The 21,243-nt window shown below is 39.8% G+C and overlaps 1 protein-coding gene across 1 annotated transcript in view; it reads left to right on the top strand.

Annotated features, from left to right (window-relative positions):
* The window catches only part of LOC112392531 (histone-arginine methyltransferase CARM1-like), a 249,916-nt gene extending 243,682 nt beyond the window's left edge, over window positions 1-6,234 (top strand). Inside the window, exon 12 of the mRNA XM_024734291.1 lies at window positions 6,141-6,234. Coding sequence (XP_024590059.1) covers window positions 6,141-6,234 — 94 coding nt within the window. The remainder of the gene's footprint in view (window positions 1-6,140) is intronic.
* Window positions 6,235-21,243: the final 15,009 nt, after the last annotated feature.

Below are 21,243 nucleotides of genomic sequence, written 5' to 3'. Positions count from 1 at the left end.
TAAACCCAAAGAGAAACATGCAGAGACACATATTAATCAAACTATCAAAAATTAAATAGAAAAAATATTAAAAGTAGCAAGGGAAAAGCCACAAATAATATATAAGGGAATCCGCATAAGGTTAACAGCTGATGTTTCAGCAGAAACTCTGCAAGCCAGAAGGGAGTGGCAGGACATATTTAAAGTGATGAAAGGGAAAAACCTACAGTGAAGATTGCCCAGCAAGGATCTCATTCAGATTTGATGGAGAAATTAAAACCCTTACAGATAAGCAAAAGTTAAGAGAATTCAGCACCACCAAACCAGCTTTACAACAAATGCTAAAGGAACTTTTCTAGGCAGGAAACACAAGAGAAGGAGAAGGCCTACAAAAACAAACTCAAAACAATCAAGAAAATGGTAATAGGAGCATACATATCGACAATTACCTTAAATGTAAATGGATTAAATGTCCCAACCAAAAGACATAGACTGGCTGAATGGATACAAAAACAAGACCTGTATATATGCTGTCTACAAGAGACCCACTTCAGACCTAGGGACACATACAGACTGAAAGTGAGGGGACGGAAAAAACTATTCCATGCAAATGGAAATCAAAAGAAAGCTGGAGTAACAATTCTCATATCAGACAAAATAGACTTTAAAATAAAGACTATTACAAGAGGCAAAGAAGGACACTACAGAATGAGCAAAGGATCAATCCAAGAACAAGATATAACAATTGTAAATATTTATGCGCCCAACATAGGAGCACCTCAATACATAAGGCAAGTGCTAACAGGCGTAAAAGGAGAAATCAACAGTAACATAATAGGGGATTTTAACACCCCACTTTCACCAATGGACAGATCATCCAAAATGAAAATAAGGACACATGAGCTTTAAATGACACATTAAACAAGATGGACTTAATTGATAATCTATAGGACATTCTATCCAAAAACAACAGAATAGACTTTCTTCTCAAGTGCTCATGGAACATTCTCCAGGTTAGACCATATCCTGGGTCACAAATGAAGCTTTGGTTAATTTAAGAAAATTGAAATCGTATCAAATATCTTTTCTGACCACAGTGCTATGAGACTAGATATCAGTTACAGGAAAAAATCTGTAAAACATACAAACACATGGAGGCTAAACAATACGCTACTAAATAACTGAGAGATCACTGAAGAAATCAAAGAGGATATCAAAAAATACCTAGAAACAAATGACAATGAAAACACGAAAACCCTAAACTATGGGATGCAGCAAAAGCAGTTCTAAGAGGGAAGTGTATAGCAATACAATCCTACCTTAAGAAATGAGAAACATCTCAAACAACCTAACCTTACATCTAAAGCAATTAGTGAAAGTAGAACAAAAAAGCCCCTACAAAGTTAGCAGAAGGAAAGAAATCATAAAGATCGGATCAGATTAAATGAAAAAGAAATGGAGGAAACACTAGCAAAGATCAATAAAACTAAAAGCTGTTTCTTTGAGAAGATAAAATAACCTGATAAACCATTAGTCAGATTCATCAAGAAAAAAAGGGAGAAGACTCAACAGAATTAGAAATGAAAAAAGAGAAGTAACAACTGACACTGCAGAAATACAGAGAATCATGAGAGATTACTACAAGCAACTCTATGCCAATAAAATGGACAACCTGGAAGAAATGGACAAATTCTTAGAAAAGCACAACCTTATGAGACTGATCCAGGAAGAAAGAGAAAATATAAACAGACCAATCACAAGCATTGAAACTGAAACTGTGATTAAAAATCTTCCAGCAAACAAAAGCCCAGGACCAGATGTCTTCGCAGGCAAAATCTGTCAGACATTTAGAGAAGAGGTAACATCTATCCTCTCAAACTCTTCCAAAATATAGCAGAGGAAGGAACACTCTCCAACTCATTCTACAAAGTTACCATCACCCTGATGCCAAAACCGACAAAGATGTCACAAAAAAAGAAAACTACAGGCCAGTATCACTGATGAACATAGATGCATAAATCCTCAACAAAATACTAGCAAACAGAATCCAGCCGCACATTAAAAGGATCATACACCGTGATCAAGTGGGGTTTATCCCAGGAATGCAAGGATTCTTCACAATATGCAAATCAATCAGTGTGATACACCATATTAATGACTTCAAGGATAAATACCATATGATCATCTCAATAGATGCAGAAAAAGCTTTTCACAAAATTCAACACCTATTTATGACAAAAACTCTCCAGAAAGTAGGCATAGAGGGAACGTACCTCAACATAATAAAAGCCATATATGACAAACCCATAGCCAACATCGTTCTCAATGGTGAAATACTGAAACCATTTCCTCTAAGATCAGGAACAAGACAAGGTTGCCCACTCTCACCACTGTTATTCAACATAGTTATGGAAGTTTTAGCCACAGCGATCAGACAAGACGAAGAAATAAAAGGAATCAAAATTGGAAAAGAAGAAGTAAAACTGTCACTGTTTGCAGATGACATGATACTATACATAGGGAATCCTAAAGATGCTACCAGAAAACTACTAGACCTAATTAATGAATATGGCAGCATAGCGGGATACAAAATAAATGCACAGAAATCTCTTGCATTCCTATACACTAATGATGAAAAAATCTGGAAAAGAAATTAAGGAAACACTCCCATTCACCATTGAAACAAAAAGAATAAAATACCTAGGAATAAACCTACCTAAGGAGACAAAACACTTGTATGCAGAAAAGTATAAGACACCGATGAAAGAAATTAAAGATGATACAAACAGATGGAGAGAGATACCATGTTTTTGGATTGGAAGAATCAACATTGTGAAAATTACTATACAAAGCAATCTACAGATTCAGTGCAATCCCTATCAAACTACCAATGTCATTTTTCACAGAACTAGAACAAAATATTTCACAACTTATGTGGAAACACAAAAGACCCTGAATAGCCAAAGCAATCTTGAGAAAGAAAAACGGAGCTGGAGGAATCAGGCTCCTGGCCTTCGGACTATACAGCAAAGCTACAGTATTCAAGACAGTATGGTACTGGCACAAAAACAGAAAGATAGATCAATGGAACAGGATAGAAAGCTCAGAGATAAACCTATGAGCATATGGTCACCTTATGTTTGATAAAGGAGGCAAGAATATACAATGGAGAAAAGACAGCCTCTTCAATAAGTGGTGCTGGGAAAACTGGACAGCTACATGGAAAAGAATGAAATTAGAACACTTTCTAACACCATACAGAAAAATAACCTCAAAATGGATTAAAGACCTAAATGTAAGGCCAGACACTATAAAACTCATAGGAAAACATAGCCAGAACACTGTATGACATATATCACAGCAAGATCCTTTTTGACCCACCTCCTAGAGTAATGGAAATAGAAACAGAAGTAAACAAATGAGACCTAATCAAACTTAAAAGGTTTTGCACAGCAAAGGAATCCATAAACAAGACGAAAAGTCAACCCTCAGAATGGGAGAAAATATTTGCAAATGAAGCAACTGACAAAGGATTAATCTCCAAAATATACAAGCAGCTCATGCAGCTCAATATCAAAAAAACAAACAACCCAATCCAAAAAATGGGCAGAAGACCTAAATAGACATTTCTCCAAAGAAGATACACAGATTGCCAACAAACACATGAAAAGATGCTCAACATCACTAATCATTAGAGAAATGCAAATCAAAACTACAATGAGGTATTACCTCACACCCGTCAGAATGGAATCACCCAACAATCTACAAACAATAAATGCTGGGGAGGGTGTGGAGAAAAGAGAATCCTCTTGCACTGTTGGTGGGAATGTAAATTCATATAGCCACTCTGAAGAACATTATGAAGGTTACTTTAAAAACTAAAAGTAGAACTACCATATGACCCAGCAGTCCCACTGTTGACCATGTACCCAGAGAAAACCATAATTCAAAGAGAGTCATGTACCACAATATTCATTGCAGCACTATTTACAGTAGCCAGGACATGGAAGCAACCTAAGTGTCCATCGACAATGAATGGATAAAGAAGATGTGGCACATATGTACAATGGAATATTACTCAGTCATAAAAAAACGATATTGAGTTATTTGTAGTGACGTAGATGGACCTAGAGATTGTCATACAGAGTGAAGTAAGTCAGAAAGAGAAAAACCAATACCATATGCTAACACATACATATGGTATCTAAAAAAAAAATCTGATGAATCTAGGGACTGTACAGGAACAAAGACTCAGACCTAGAGAATGGACTTGAGGACATGGGGAGGGGGAAGGGTAAGCTGGGACGAAGTGAGAGAGTGGGATGGACATATATACACTACCAAATGTAAAATAGATAGCTAGTGGGAAGAAGCCACATAGCACTGGGAGATAAGCTCAGTGCTTTGTGTCCACCTAAAGGGGTGAGATAGGGAGGGTGGGAGGGAGATGCAAGAGGGAGGGGATATGGGGATATATGTATGCATATAGCTGATTCACTTTGTAATACAGCAGAAACTAACACAACATTGTAAAGCAATTATACTCCAAGTAAGATGTTTAAAATTATAAAAAAGCCCACAGAAATGAGTGCTTAAAAATATATATATGGCTATGTCTTCCTCTTATTTTGTTTGTCCTCAATAAAATCCAGACCTTGAGTTACCGGTTTCACAGAATCTGACCTTATATTTAAACCTACCCAGGCCACTATTGGGAATGATAGGGAGGGATTTATATCACTCACTAATTTCTGGAATTTAAAAAAGAAGCCTAGTTATCAAGGAAATTCAAATTAAAATAATAATATTTTAATCACAACCATTTAAATATTAAGAATTGGAAAAAGTATAATGAAATTAGTAGTTTTATGCTTTGTAGGTGAGGAGGTAATTTGGTACACTTTCTGGAAGATAGTTTAGCAGTAGGTCTTGAGAGCCTTAAATATGTTTTATATGCTTTAGGCTGGTGAGTCTACCTCTAAGAATTTATCCCAAGCAAGATAATCCTAGATAGTACGTAAAGATGTATTACAGGAATGTCTTTTGCAGAGAATTTCTGTCATAAAACCAGATTTTTGTTGCCATAAGTAATAATATATTATTATAAAAACATAAATATTTAACAATGAGAAATTGCTAAATGAATTGTGCTATACCCACATAATGGTATTGAAAAATACATTGTTGAGAATTATAGGATAAATGCTAATGTTAAAATAAGGAGATAAGAAGGACTATTTAAGCAATTAAAGCATGATTTTGCTAAAATTTTATATTTATAAATGTAGGGAAAATTACATAGAAGGGAAATATTCTACAATGCTAGTTGAAGGAATCCTTGTCTAATGACATTATGGATTATTCTATTTCTGTTTTTCCTTATTTTTCTACAGTGAGTATGTCACCCTTTTATAACCAAAAGAAATACATATGTTCTTGAGAATGACTAATAAAAATCCCACAAACATAGCCCCTTCAGATCAGTCATCAAGGATGTAGCGTATTACTTGTTATTATTAGCCGCTTCTTCTCACTGTAATTGCTTGAGGCTTCGTCTGGGGTCTCTTAAAGTCAATCACATTTGTTGGCTGTTTTACGTCAGTTTGAGGTTTTAGCTTAGCCAGTTCTCGCGTGATTAAGATTGTTTTGGTACATCAGTGGTGACCCATAAAGGGTCTCTGTTACTTAAAGCCATTTGTGCCATTGATATTGATAAAGCTTTTTTTAAAAAATACTTTCATCAACCAGAAATACCATTACTTTTGTAATATTTAAACCAAGAAATTATAGCTATCAGACTCTTGTAATAAACAGTTTGCAAGCAAACAAGCCTTCAATTACCTCTACCAATATTAATCATATCCAAATAAACAGATACAGAAACGTATAAGATGCCAAACACATGCTCTTAAAACCCGCATGAAGTAGGTATGCGTAGGTGATGCCCAGGACTTCCCTGGTGGTCCAGTGGTTAAGACTCCACGCTTCCACTGCAGGGGGCATGGGTTTAATCCCTGGTCAGCAAACTAGGATCCCACATGCCACATGGTGCACTCAAAAAAGTAGAAAAAAAAGGAAAAAAGAAGGTGCCCTAAATATATGTGACTGGCTAACACCAGCCTTGTGAGTTGATATGTTGGTTTTCTTTTTCTGCCTTACAGACAGAGCTATGACATTCAGATCGTGGCGCTGGTAAACCAGACAGGCTTGAGGTCTGGGAACACCCTCGATTTAAAGAATCCTTTCTTTAGGTAAGAAATGCCCTCATCCATTTCACACCTATGTATATAGGATCTCAATTGACCATATGACTGGGTAAAGAGGTTTAGAATAATTCCATCTTTCCTAAGAGGAGAAAAAGCATCTACTCTTCTCTAAGGAGACTTGGATCCCGATATGGAGTTGAGTGTTTTATGTTCCATTAAATAGAAATCTATATAGAACAGCGCAGGAGAGTCCTACAAAGTGAATTCTCCTTACAGCTGTGTGACCTCAGGTAAAGTCACTTTCCTTCTGGCATTCAGCTTTCTCATCTGCAAAATGTAGAGTTTAAAGATGATCTTCATTGCCCTTCATTCACTATGGGATGATTTTACGTAGCAGTTATTCCAATACACCTAAAACACGAGTCCATTTAAAGTAAATTTTTTTAGATGTTTTTTGAGAGCATGTAAGTCAGGACCTAATTTTCTTTGGCAGCTGTGCAGATTTTGTCTGATACGAACTTGCCACAGTGGGTTGGATACAACAAATGTTTGTGGAAAATCTCCCAATTTGCATAGCTATTCAGTATGAGCCAATTAAATATCCACACATGAAATCAACCACACAAAACCACTGGACACTGTCACTCTTGACTTTCTTAATAGAAAGTGACTTTTCTCTCATATTTTAATGTCTCCCCAAGGCTTTAATTCAAAGCATCATGTGTGTATAGTATTAAAATCTTAAAGAAAAGAGGAAACTCAGGAAACCACACCAAGAATTCTTTGGCCAAGATGGGAAAATGAAATGTTGACCTTGAAGCAGGGGAGGCAAGGCTGTAATTGTATATGTTGTATGTAGGCTATCACACATGGTGTGACTCTTTGAAACGTATTGCCAGTTAGGGATATGGATCTGTCTCGAATTCCAAGGGAAGAGAGAAATCCTCGCTCCCATCCCTTTGCACAATCCTGCCATGTTAAGGAAAGAGCACAGGTTTTGAGCTCGGAGAGAACAGGCTGACTACTCACCAGTACTATTGAACCTGCCTAGCCCTCAGTTTTCTCATCTGTAAGATGGGATAAACAGCATACCTCACCAGGCGATTGCAAGGATCTATAACCTGTCCAAGTATGTAGTAGTTCACATAACTGGTGCTCAATAAATGCCACTTTCTTTTCTTCCTGTTCTCGGCTCACCAGCTCTCTCTCTGAGTAAATAGATGTTGATTTGTAGTTCATTCCAAACAGAATCATTTGGGTTTTGGAAAAGAAAGTGTATTCTTGTAGGGTTTCAGAAAACCCACTTTTGAATGAAAGAACCACATAAGCTAGTAACTCTGAGTCCCCCTTCCACTTCATCACACAAGACCAAGGTTTGAACCAGAAAACCACGGAGAGAGGGCCCGGGCCTTGGCCAGCCCCTGCTTTGCACGAAGACATAAACACAGTAGCCACAGGTCAAAGTGAGAGTGTCAGAGGTCTGCTGATGCCTAAGATGGCTACAGCCCTGTCAAACAGATGGACAGTGGAGCAAGGGGCAGATACCTTTCCTTTTCCCCTTTTCCCTCACTCAGCAGCAAGTCTGATTCATGTATTTAATTAAGCAAATGAGGTGCTTGAAAATGTAACTTCCCTGGGGATCACAGATCTTGAGTATATTTCTTCACCATCCCTTCCTGATGTCTAGGCCTCGGTATCTTCAATGGAGATGTGGGCTAACTGACAGAATTTTTGACGAGTACTTGGTATATAGTAGGTGCTTAGTTAAATGTCCAACAGTGTTAATACCCTTCTCCTCCTCCACATGCAACTCCAGTTTGCTATTGCAGCAACCGAGAAGCAGCAGCCCAAGGGGGAGAGAGAGAGGGAATGAGAGAGAGAGAGAGAGAGAGAGAGAGAGAGAGAGTGTGTGTGTGTGTGTGTGTGTTGAATGTGTATATTTGGGAGAATTAAAATAAGTGGCATTACCCAGAGGAACAATTGGTAATACAGCCTCAGAATAACTTTCTCTCCATTTGCTTTTTATTCCGCCCGTTTTTAGGGCACAGTAGGCCCTACTGACACACAAAAGCAAAAGATTCATTTTGGGGTTTTGGCAGATCCCCAATATCATCTGGCCACCAGTGACATGCTAAAAACATGTCAAGATCAACAAATTAATTGCTGAACACATGAGCATCCACCATTACACATAATGTGAAAGTTTCTCTCTCTCCTTGGGCAGTGTCGGGGGGACTTTTATTTTGACTATTAATTATTTTAAAATAATTTGAAAATAAGAGCTAACAGCTGTTCCTAAAAGTGAGCAAAGGCACAAAACTACTCCATCAGGGAGGGAAAGTTCTCCGGTAACCTAGTAGATCTTCCAAGAACTGTGAGACTAGTCCTTCATCATTAGGGTCCCACACAGTCTGTCCCAGGACATGGCAGGGCCACTCACTGTGCTGGGCTGTGGAAATGCGGCTGTGACCAGGGCAGGTGCAGCCCCTGCCTCCATGAAGCTCTCATTGTAGTGGGAGGGAAGTGGGCATTAAATAGCTATCTGCATAATTAATTATATCATCATTACTGCAATAAGTGACACGAAGGAGAAGTAGAGGTCACCAAGAGAGTGTTAATCCATAAAACCACCACCACGGGTGCCCCAAACCCAGAAACAGCTGAAGCTGCTTCAGAGCACCAGGAGAGAGAGCTCTGAGGTACTGTTGCTAAGTCCCACTAAGGAAAGCTGGGACCCAAAGTTTCCTGTTGAAACATGAGACCTTAATCAAGTTTGCTCACTTCTGAGAAGCCTCCCAAGCCCAAGGCTGGCTGAGATGCCCCTCGCACATCACTCAAAGAGCCCTGTGCAAATACCACTTTTAGGGTACCTGGATGGCTCTGTCTCAATTATTATTTTATTTGTCTGCAACACCACATACCTTGAACACAAGATTTTGCCTACTGCCGTTTATAATGCAGTGTAATGCAGTATCTAGCACAATAGGTGCTATATAAACACTTGATGAATGAGTGAATGAATGTGGCCCCATGGAGCTCCTGATGGCTCCTAATAGAACTGTGACCAAGATTCCATGGCCCAAAGAGCATTTCATCTTCCATGCTCACACCGCAAGCCAAGCCTCTGTTCTACTCATGGCTTCTCACAAAACAATTTGACCATTCTTCCCCCAAAACACTAAGTTCCCTTGATTTCCTCAAGTTAAATATTGGTTTCCTTTGTGCTTTTTTTCAACCAGTTTATTAAGTAATTATTGTGTGCCAGGCACTCTTCTCAGTGCTGGGGTATAAGAGAGAATGAGATAGGTACAAACTCTCTGGTCCATGGTTTGATGTCTCCCAACAGACATCAGGAAAGTAAGCAAATAAATAATTTCAGATAGTGGTAACCTCTGAAAAAGATAAACAGAGTAATATCTACCTGATTTCAAGAATTACAAGAAAGCTACAGTAATCACGGCAGTGCAGTACTGATGAATGGATGGCATGTAGATGAATAGAAAGAAATAGACATCAGAAACGGACCGAAACGTATATGTCAATCGATTTTCAACAAAGTTGCAAAGGCAACTCAATGGAGAAGTGATAGTCTTTCAAAAGCGGTGCTGGAATGACTGGGTATCAGTATGCCATTAAAAAAACAAAAACAACTTCCTCCCATATCTCACACCATCTCTAAAAATTAACTCAAAAGGGATCATAGATTAAAATGTAAAGCATAGAAGAAAATTTTTGTGACCTTGGATTAGACAGTAATTTCATAGATATGGTACCAGAAACAATTCATGAAAAGAAAAAAATGATAAACTGTCCTTTATCAAAATTAAAAATGAATGAAAAGATAAGTCACAAACTGGGTGAAAATATTTGGAAATCATTTATCTGGAAAAAAACCTAGTATCCAGAATATAAAAAGAAGGTGTGATGCAATATTCTCAAAAATAATAAGAAAAATAATAAGAAAATAATGATTTTTTTTAAAGAGCAAAAGATTTGAACAGATACTTTATCAAAGAAGGTATAATAGCAAATAAGCACATGAGAAGATGGTCAACATCATTGGTCATTAGGGAAAGTGCACATTATAACCATAATGACATACCATTACACACCTATTACAATGACTAAAATAAAAATCCTGACAATACCAAGTGCTGAGGAATTCGTGGAGCTCCTGGAACTCTCATTCATTGCTGGTCGGAATACAAAATGGTACAGCCACTTTGGAAAACAGTTGAATAGTTTCTTCTGTCATTAAAAATTCACTTACCATATCACCCAGCAATCCCACTCCTTTTACACAAGTGAAATGAAAACTATATTTGAATGTTTATTGTATCTTTATTTATAGTCACAAAAAATTGGAAATAGATGGAATGTCTTTCAAATGGAGAATGAATAACATCCATACAATGGAATAATTTTCAGCAGTCAAAAGAGATGTAGTACTGATACATGTAATAATACAGCTGAGTCTCAACTACATTATGCTCAGTGAGAAAAAGCCAGACCTAAAAGGGTACATACTATGTGACTCCATTTCTATGACGTTCTGGCAACGGGAACACTGTAGATACAGGAAACAGATCGGAGCTGGGGTTGGGAGAGGGTTGACTATAAAGGGGGTATGGGAACATGGTGCAGGGCGATGGAATTTTTCTAGATCTTGATTGTAATCGTGGCAGTATGTCTTTATGTGTTTGTCAAAACTTGCAGACCTGGACAATAAAAAGGGTGAACTTTACTGTATCTATAAAAATACTTTAGTTATATAAAAACTTACAAGAATGAAAAAGGGATAGCAGAAAACAAATGAACAGAGTGATGTGCTGGACAGTGGCAAGGCCAGGGATCGGGGGTGGGTGTTATTTACGTGGGGTGATCTTCTAGGCCTCTCCAAAGAGGTAGCCGCAGAGTGAAGACATAAATGTCAGGAAGGAACCAGCCTGGGCAGACATGCCCGCAGAGCCTTCTACAGGAGAGCAGGAAGGGCAAAGCCCTGAGGCAAAACGAGCCTATTGAATAGCAAGAAAAGAGAGAAATAAGCCGCTTAGTCTTTGCTGTAAACCTATAAAAAAAAGCAAAAGTCTTTCAGTGAACAAAAATCTGGATCATCGTCTCAGATCTGAATTTAGGCTATGCATAATCAAACTCACTAAATATAGTGGGTAAATACAGATCTAAGGCTGCCCATAAAAACTCCAGGAAACAGCATGGAGCAGGAAGAAGGAAGTAAGAGGGGGCAGGGAGGGAAGGAGGGGATGTGAACATACAACCGGCTTGCCTGTAGCTTTGGATCCGGTGGAATTTAATTACTCAGTGTCACAGAATCACCTTCTCTGTTTTAGGTTTGCTTAGAAGATAGTGACAAGCCAAGCCATAAGTAAATGAAGGCCTGAGAAGTCCCTTGACATGCAAGTTAATCCTTCATGTTCACATGCATTCTAAATTTTACAAGGATGTTTAGGTTTATTTAAATTCCTTTTTTCCACCTTAACTTTAAAATGTGCATCCTTATTTGACTGACAAATCCATTTCTTGGTGCTTCTTTACCTGGACTGGTCCTTAACAGCTTTCTGCATGTAGCTGAAGAATGATTTTCTTTTCTGTTTTTTTTTTTTTTTTTTTTTTTTTTTTTTTTTTTTTTTTTTTTTTTTTTTTTTTTTAATAGTAAAGCCAACAGCATTGCTTTAATTTTTGAAGTATTTAAAAAAGAAATTGAACAAAATCCTACCTCATGTTTATAACGTATGCGTATGTATGACATGACATTAGAGCATGTGAGGGGTGATCTATTTGCAATTTTAATCTGTTCTTGCAAATATTTTCAGTAAATAACAGCTAGTGCCTAGCTCAGCGATGTGTTAAAGAATTTTTGCTTTATTCAGGTCATAGAATAATATGATATCAGGAATGTTCCTCATTGGCAATATTTGATGACTCTGTGTGTAGTTAAGAAAATAAAGATGGAACCTTTGTCAGTCCTCTTAGGTTTACAATAAAAATGTACAGTGTGAGACACCAGTGAGGCCTCTCCTTTACGTTAGGACATTTGTTGTATGTCACACTTCAAATGGTGGTGAAAGATGATCTTTCTAAAGAGCGGGTTTTCCCCTGGCTTAACAACCCTTATAAAAATGGATGTCACGTCAGCACCACAGTCTAATGAAGCCCAAGAGGCAACCTGCTCACTCTGTGGGGGAACCTGGGATAAAGAGCAGTTACATATTCTCATCAGTCAGCCGGTCACCCACAGCCGTCAGCTTTCCACTCCGGTGCTTTCACTCCTTCTGGCAGCTCAGTTTGAAATAGCCTTCTCCTTCTATCCATTCCAACAGTCCTACTCCCAAGACTGCAAGGCTTCCTTGCAACTCACCCTCACCAGCATGCCTCTCTAAAAGTAGCCTTTCCTACCTTTAATGTGTCTCCCTTCTTGAACGAACCCTTTCATGCAGTATTTTATCACTTCCTACCGTAAACACACACATCTTTCTCATCTATTAACTGGTTCTTTGTGGGTTGGATCAGAGAGCGATTCACTTTTTAATTTTCCACAATGCCTGACAGTACACCTAACAGTACACCCAGTGCTCAATAAATGTACATTGGTAAAATAAATAAATCTATCCTGAAGTTAAGAGTAATTAGAATAATGGAATCGGGCCTGACAGTGTTCTTTTTTTTTTAATCAATATTTTTTATTGAAGTATAGTTGGTTTATAGTGTTGTGTTAATTTCTGCTGTACAGCAAAGTGATTCAGTTATACATATATAGATATAGATATATATAGATATATAGATACATTCTTTTTTAATATTCTTTTCCATTATGGTTTATCACAGGATATTGAATATAGTTCTCTGTGCCATACAGTAGGACCTTTTAGTTTATCCATCCCATATATAATAGCTTACATCTGCTGACCCCAACCTCCCACTCCATCCCTCCCCCAACCCCCTCCCCCTTGGCAGCCACAAGTCTGTTCTCTATGTCCATGGTTCTGTTTCTGTTTCATAGATAGGTTCAGTTGTGTCATATTTTAGATTTCACATATTACCGTTTTCATATGGTATTTTTTTTTCTCTTTCTGACTTAGTATGATAATTTCTAGTTGCATCCATGTTGCTGCAAATGGCATTATTTCGTTGTTTTTTATGGCTGAGTAGTATTCCATTGTATATATGTAATACCACATCTTCTTTATCCGTTCATCTATTGATGGATGTTTAGATTTTTTCCATGTCTTGGCTATTGTGAATAGTGCTATGAACACAGGGGTGCATATATCTTTAAGAATTATAGTTTTGTCTGGATATTTGCCCAGGAGTGGGATTGCTGGATCATATGGTAGTTCTATTTTTAGTTCTTTAAGGAACCTCCATACTGTTGCCCATAGTGGCTGTACCAAATTACATTCCCACCAACAGTGTAGGAGGGTTCCCTTTTCTTCATGCCCTCTCCAGCATTTGTTATTTGTAGACTTTAATGATGGCCATTCTGACCAGTGTGAGGTGGTACCTCCTTGTAGTTTTGATTTACATTTCTCTAATAATTAGCAATGTTGAACATCTTTTCGTGTGCTTATTGGCCATCTGTATGTCTTCTTTGGAGAAATGTCTATTTAGGTCTTCTGTCCACTTCTTGATTGGGTTCTTTTTGTTGTTGTTACTGTCGAGTTATATGAGCTGTTTGTATATTCTGGAAACTAAGCCCTTGTTGGTCACATCATTTGCAAATATTTTCTCCCATTTGGTAGCTCGTCTCTTCATTTTGTTTATGGTTTCCTTTGCTGTGCAAAAGCTTGTAAGTTTGATTAGGTCCATTTGTTTATTTTTGTTTGTATTTCTATTGCCTTGGGAGACTGACCTAAGAAAACATTGGTACAGTTTATGAGGCCTGACAGTGTTCTAATTGCTTTTCAAGAAACTGTAAACTCTGGATTACAGAAACACAATATGGCTGCTGCTGCTGCCACTGCCTCCACCCACACCCGGGGCAGACATTCATAATCAATCCCCACACTCTTTCCCACCGAACCCTGATGTGACCTCACAGTCCTTCTCAGCCTGACGCCCTAGGAAGCCGTTATCAATCTATAGTTGTGGACACAAGAGATGAAACCCATGACTTTCAGTGATTCAAAACATTGATATTATTTCCCAATCTTAGAACAGTCCTGAAGATCTATAATATTACAAATTTATAATTTGTCCTGAAGCACAAATTTGATAACAGATACCTGCTACAACGGTGGATGATAGGGAGGGTCTTTTTGTCAACAACTCAGAGGATGCATCTCCATGTCATCAATAACTATCCCAAGGTATTCCTTAAAAATTGTTTGTCATCATCTTCACCCTATTTTTAGAAATTTAAGTAAGCTCTTAGTGTTACTAAACAAATGATGTAGAGTAGAGCTTACTTTAATGGAGGAATCTAGTAACTTTACTACTTATTCTAGTCCTATATCTTATAGAATTATTAAGAATCAAAGGGAATTACTTATTAAGTGTTAATTTACTGTGTTTCATGGGGAAATTACATTACCATATTACTTACAAATTTGAAAGTGACCTTAAAGCATGTCCCCTGTGAATATCAAGAGTAGATTCTGAATTTAGGGAAACCTTGGAGACCTCAGTCTTTCATGAAGCCATCACATCATAATTAAGACAAGGTCAGAGCCCTGGGGAGTCATGGCAGGTTGGTCAGGAGCTGATGTCAGGAGCTGCTCTGAGGTAGCCCGCATCTCAGGAAGTGCAACCAGGACAACTGTGGGACTTAGAGGTCGCACAGGCTGAGGAGCTCCAGGACATACACCAGGCAGTGGCTGTAGAGGTTAAATTGTGCCTTTGACTGCCAGTAAAATGAGGCGCTGACTGAAAATAAACAGTAACTTTATCATATCACAGAACAAAAAGTCCAGAGGTAGAGCGGACTCCAGGATTGATGACTCAGTGGCTTGGTGTTTTCATCAAGGACTGAGGTTCTTCCCTCCTTTGGCTCTGCCATCCTCCCTCATGGGTCAGCCCCCTTCAGAGGCACAAGGAGACCATGAAAGTTACAGGAGTCACATCTACACACACCGATGTGCAGAGTCATAAGAAGAGGCTGTCACTTCTGGTGTCGCCTCTTAAAGATATGCTGGTTATATCACTTATATAACACTTATTATGTACCAGGCACTCTTCTAAGCACTTTACAAACGTAAACTAATTGTGATCCTTACACCTTGTAGGTATGTATTATTATTAACCCCATTGAACAGATGAGGAAATGGAAACAGAAAGGTTAAGTAATTTTCCTGATGACACACAGCTGGTAAGTGGTGGTGCCAGGACTGTAAACCAGGCAGCCCACTCCAGAGTCTGTGCTCTTAACCACAAAGCTCTCCGTACCGCAAAAGAGCCTTTCAGAAGCAACCCAGAGACTTGCCTTCATGCTTCCGTGGCCAGATGTGAGTCACATGCCCACCTCTAAACCAGTCAGTGACAAGAGATACGGGATTACTACAGAGGGGCTAAACTGAACAAGATTTATCTCTGAGCTGGAGATGGACTCAGCCTGAAAAAGAGTAGGGTTCCATTCCCCAAGAAGGGGAATGGACATAAGGCAAGGAACCACTGTCACCTGCTTTTGAGGGGCTGCCTACAAACAGTCCAGCCGCACTACTAATTCCATTTCCTCTGCACTTATAAGGTAAGACGGTGTATTATACCGTAGTCATCCACACACGTATGTCTCCCTCTTCCCACTTGCTTGCAAGCACTCCGAAGATAGGAACAAATCTTACAAATCTGCATACTCCCCACAGGGCCTGGCATAGGGCCTGGCTCATAGAAAGTGTTCAAGAAACGTTTGTTCATTATAATTGAATTTTCATTCTCAAGTCTACTTAATTGGAGAGGTCAACTGTTGGCCATGCTCAAGGCAGGCTGATAATGCATTTTCACATTGATCTAGCAATCAAATAAATTCTGAGAAACTTCCCTTGCCATGCAGAATAGCATGAAATCACACATTAACATAGGTCAATACAAAAGCCTAAACTTATTAAATTGTTGGTGTCTTGCACTCAGCACCCTTGGAAGTAACATTAATGTCACATTTTATTGTGACTTGACAGTTCCACTATATTTAACGAAACACATCAAAGCGCCATAGACAGAGCAGGCTTCATAATTTATACCACTCAGTGCAAAAAAAAGATGCAGAGACGCAGCCTGGGTAGATGAGTCCATCTCCCCTTTCATGAGCTTATTGTTCCAAACCACGGTGGACAGGTGACCCCGCAGGAGACTGTGACTTCCCAGTACTGAGATTGAGAGTGGGTGCGAGGGCCCCACGGATTTGCAGACTGAGCTCAGTCCCTGAACAGGAACTAGCATTTCTCTTCCCCACCTCTGGAAACAGCTGGACACATGCCTGATATCAGCTCTACCCCCCTGGGGGCAGAGTGTAATAGTAGAACTCAGGCAACCCTGCCTGGTTGCTACTGTAGTCAAAGGGGCAGGGGCAGGGAGGGAGAAGCCAGCCAGAGCCTGGGGCTTAGTGGATGGATCCCAAAGAGGCAGTGGGAAGGCAGGACCCTCTGTGAGCCGAAGCTACCAGCCCCGGGCGTGTGCTCTGTAGTCCCAGCACACGCCACTGACAAAACACAAATCCAAAGAGAAAAATATTAAGGATCTCAGGACAGCAACTACAGAGCGTTAAACCACAGGACCCTGTGCAACTGCACTTATCACACGCCCTGGACACAGAGGTGAGCTGTAGTGCCTTGCTTAAATGTGAATATCCATCTATGGAGAAGAGAGACGCCCTTTTAAGTCGTGCTGTTATACAAAAGCTGGTTGAATGCATGAGCTTATTGCAGGGGATGGGGAAGAAATTAGACAATGAAGAGAGTAACTGCTCTCTGTACAAGTGTTCATCCCGGGTTCCGTTCAGTGGCTCCTCTCCTGATGTATGCCATGGTGACTTTGGACTTTACCCTGTAGACAGGGAATCAGGAACCATTCCACATTTTTTAAGTGGAGGAGTGACATAATCAGATTTGTCTCAAACATGGGTTTCTTTGGGGGCAGTGTGGAGGAGGAATTCAGCTGACCCTAGGCAGCCAAATTGACCAAGTTCTACATCAGTTAGTACTGAAAGTAATATAACAGCACCATGGTTAAAGGTGAGGGCTCTTTAGTTAGAGTATAGCTGGATTCAAATCCTGGTTCTGTCACTTACTAGATATATAAACTTGAGCCAGTCACCTGCCTTCCCTGAGATCCAATTTCCTTATCTGCTAAAATGAAGTAATAGCAATAGGGTTCTTGGGAGAGTTGATGCAGTGATACACATAAAGCATTTAACACGGTGCCTGCATCATTAAATATAGCTATTATCCTATTTTATTGCCATAGGAAATAGATTCTTATTGGTTTCTCTTCCCAGCTCCATGTTGATACCCTTTATAAAACTTCTGTGCTTCCATTTATAAGAGGAAAAGGGGCACATGCCTGACCACCCCCATCTGCCACTCTCTCTCCCCTCTGGAACCTATAATTCCTTGGGGCAGAAGGAGCGACTATTACTTCCCCTGCTTTATAACCGTATTCCTCTACCTTAGGATAGCAGTCTCAAGATCTAGCTGTCCAATGTGGAGTAGCATCTTATCTACTTACAGAAGGAACTCTTGTCTGGGTCACTTTTATATGAAAGGAATTTAGAAAATTCCACTTTCTGTTCATAACCTAATTTTAAACATATTGTGGCTAAAGAAGTCATCTCATTCATTTACTCATTCCTTCATTCATTCACCCTCTTGCCCTGGATCAAAAAGTCTATGTAAAAGATGAACTAAAGGGTGATGACTTAAGGAAGAAATAAAAATATATTAGTTTAATATTTGCAGTATATTGTTTCCATTAAAAACAAAATCCATCAGTGTTATATTAATATAAGTGAAGTAATATGGAAATCCCATTTATCTGTAACTCACTAGAAGAGAGATCATTTGGGGGACACAACAAAAGCAGTTATACCTCAGGAGCACCAGAGGCGACTGGCACTGTTTCCCAGGTATTAGGAAATACCTAGAAATTAGAATGAAAGAATGTGTTTATCAAAACAAAAACTCCAGGGCCATGTTCTTTCAGAAATGGAGAAGTTAAACACCACGAGCTTTAGCATCGGGCACACTAGGTTTGCATGTGCGTGGAGACTGGCCATTTTAGGTTTTGCAATTTGGCAAAACCTGTGGGCAATTGGAATTGCCTTGCCAGGCCCCCTGAGTGATGCTACAAATGAGGAGCAGGTGTGTTGACCTCCTTGGCCCTGATGGTCAGTTAGAGAAGTCGGTGCTGGGCTAGGGCAGGAAATGGAGATGCGAGTGGTCTCTGGGTGCTACTCCTCAAACTTCAGTGTGCATATGAGTCTCCTGGAGAGCTTGTTAAGATGCAGAATCTGATTCAATAGATCTGGGGGTGTGACTTGAGTTTCTTTATTTCTAACGCACTCCCAGTACACTCCCAGTGATGCCAGTACTGCTGGCCATGGACCACGCTTTGAGTAGTGAGGGAGCGTACTCCAGTGGGTGGCTCTGTGCCAAGGTAGCTTTTGCTCCTGGTCCTGTTCTCACCTGGTGCTTCAGTATTTGTACATTTCTGTGTTGTGCATCAAACTGGTAACTGGGTCTCTTTCTTTCTGACTCAGTTGTTAACAAATATCTGCAGAGGACTTACTGTTGCAGAGATAATGGCAATTTGAAGGCTTGAAGCAGAGGGGTGATGGGACGGGATTTATCCCATGTACTGGTTCACTTTGGCTGCTTTTGATAAACAGTGTGTGGGCAAGAATGGAAACAGGGAAATCCATTAGGAAGCTGTTTCCATAGAACAAATGAGCGTTGAGGAGTTAGGGCAAGGTTTTTAGTGGTGAAGATGCTGAGAAGTGACCAGATTTAGGATCTATTTTGGAGACAGTAGAAACAGAACTTGCTAATAGATTGGCTGTCGGTAGGAGAGGAAAAGAAGAATCAAGGTCAACTCCCAGGTGCTTGGTCTGAGTGACAAAGGGCTACTTACTAAGATGGAGAAAACTAGGGGAGGGGCAGGTTGGGGAGGGGAAATCAAGAGTTGTGTTGTGGGCATGTTGGGGTTGAGATGGCCGCTTGTGTCAGAGGAGAGTTGAGAGCAGGCAGTTAGATGTGTGCATCTGGAACTCAGGGGGAGCCCAGTCTGGAGGTAGGGGCGGGAGAGCCACAAGGCATGCAGGTGGGAATTAAAGCACAGGCCTGGATGAGGTCCCCTGGGAGACAGCGTAGAGAAGAGAAGAGAGCCCAGAGCAGAGAACTCTGACATTGAAAAGTTGGAGAGAGTAGAAAGGGTCTGCCAGAGAGTCTGAGCAGTTTGCCCAGTAGAGCAGGAGGAACGAGCGACAGAACAAAAGAAGAAATTGCTTCAAGGACGAGGGGTGAACAATTTGCGTCAAATGTGGCTATGAGGTCAAATATGATATGGGAACAGACTTAGCCCTTGGGACAAATAACATGGAAGTTATCAATGGCCATGATAAGAGCTATTTCAGGGGTGAAGAGTGAAGGGGAGGATGACAAAGTGGGCAAAGTGTATCTAGACAGCTCTTCCCAGGAGTCATGATGTGAAGAATAGCAGAGACATGGGGTGAGAGCTGGGTGCCTCTGTCTGAATCTCTGCCTTGACAGCATGTATATAGCACCTCATTTTCTCCACCTTCGGTTGGACTTGGGCCGCAGCTTGGTCTTTATAGACTACATGTAGGCTGGAGCCTTTTCCTGAATCTTAGCCCCACGTCTGGCAATGTACAACCGTCTGCCCGACGACCCTGAAGACAAGTTTCTGCCCACTAGAGTCTCCGTTTAAAGTAAGAGTAAACCAGGTACCCAGGAGAGACGTGGACAAAAAGAGAAGGAAAGAGGTAAGTCTTTTCTTTCTTTTTTTAATTGAAGTATAGTTATTTACAATGTTGTGTTAGTTTCCGGTGTACAGCAAAGTCATTCAGTTATACATACATATATATTCTTCTTCATATTCTTTCCCATTATGGCTTATTACAGGATATTGAATATAGTTCCTTGTGCTATACAGTAGGACCTTGTTGTTTGTCTAGCTTATATATAGTATTTTGTATCTGCTAATCCCAAACTCCTAATTTATCCCTCCCCCACCCCCTTTCCCCTTTGGTAACCATAAGTTTGTTTTCTATGTCGGTGAGTCTGTTTCTGTTTCTTAGATAGGTTTATTTGTCTTATATTTTAGATTCCACACATAAGTGATATCATATGGTATTTGTCTTTCTCTGTTAAGTATTTTCCTTACAAAACCAGAAAAGTTCTATGTAGTTGATGGCAGTCAGTGACGATGCTGGGTCTTCAGAAAGCATGACCATCAAAACGATGACAGTTGAAGGTAAGAGGTCAGAGACCTCCCATCGTCAGCAATTATAAGCAAGGTGACAGACGCTCACAGTGCTAGGAATTACTTAAATTTAATTTTTGAATTGTCAGTACATTCACATGATTCAAAGTTCATGAAGTAAAAAGAATGTACAGTGGAGTCTCCATCTGAGCCCTGGCCCCAGCCTTCCAGTTCCAATCCCCTAAGTCAACTAAGGTTGTAAGTTTCTTGTCCATCCTTCAGTACACACATGCAAATACACATGCATTGTTCCCTCTCTCCATCTTTTGGCAAAAGTGGTATTATAGCCAACATACGATTCTGCATCTACAAAGATAGGAATTTGGCAACTTGGAGAGAAGTGGATTTTTGCAGCTTTACCTAACAGCTGTGAAATTCATGAGAAATGTCTTTTAGGAAAGCAGTTTTTTATTAGGTAGTAGGTATGAAAAATGGAGGCTAAGTTGAGATCTCATGTGTCTGGGAGCATCTGTTGAATGGGGTGGACCTGTGAGGAGGTAGAAGGTACCTGGGAGAACAAGGTAGGAAATGTGACATTTGTGCCTAAGAATTCTCATACAAGTTCCCAGGTCTGTCATGGAACCTTGCCATCACTGACGTGTTTGCTCGCCAT

The sequence above is a fragment of the Neophocaena asiaeorientalis genome, unplaced genomic scaffold, assembly GCF_003031525.2.
Source record: "Neophocaena asiaeorientalis asiaeorientalis breed wild unplaced genomic scaffold, Neophocaena_asiaeorientalis_V1.1 scaffold256, whole genome shotgun sequence".
In the NCBI taxonomy this organism is placed as follows: domain Eukaryota; kingdom Metazoa; phylum Chordata; class Mammalia; order Artiodactyla; family Phocoenidae; genus Neophocaena; species Neophocaena asiaeorientalis.
Note: the sequence above shows the minus strand (reverse complement) of the source record. Positions and strands in the feature narration are given on the sequence as shown.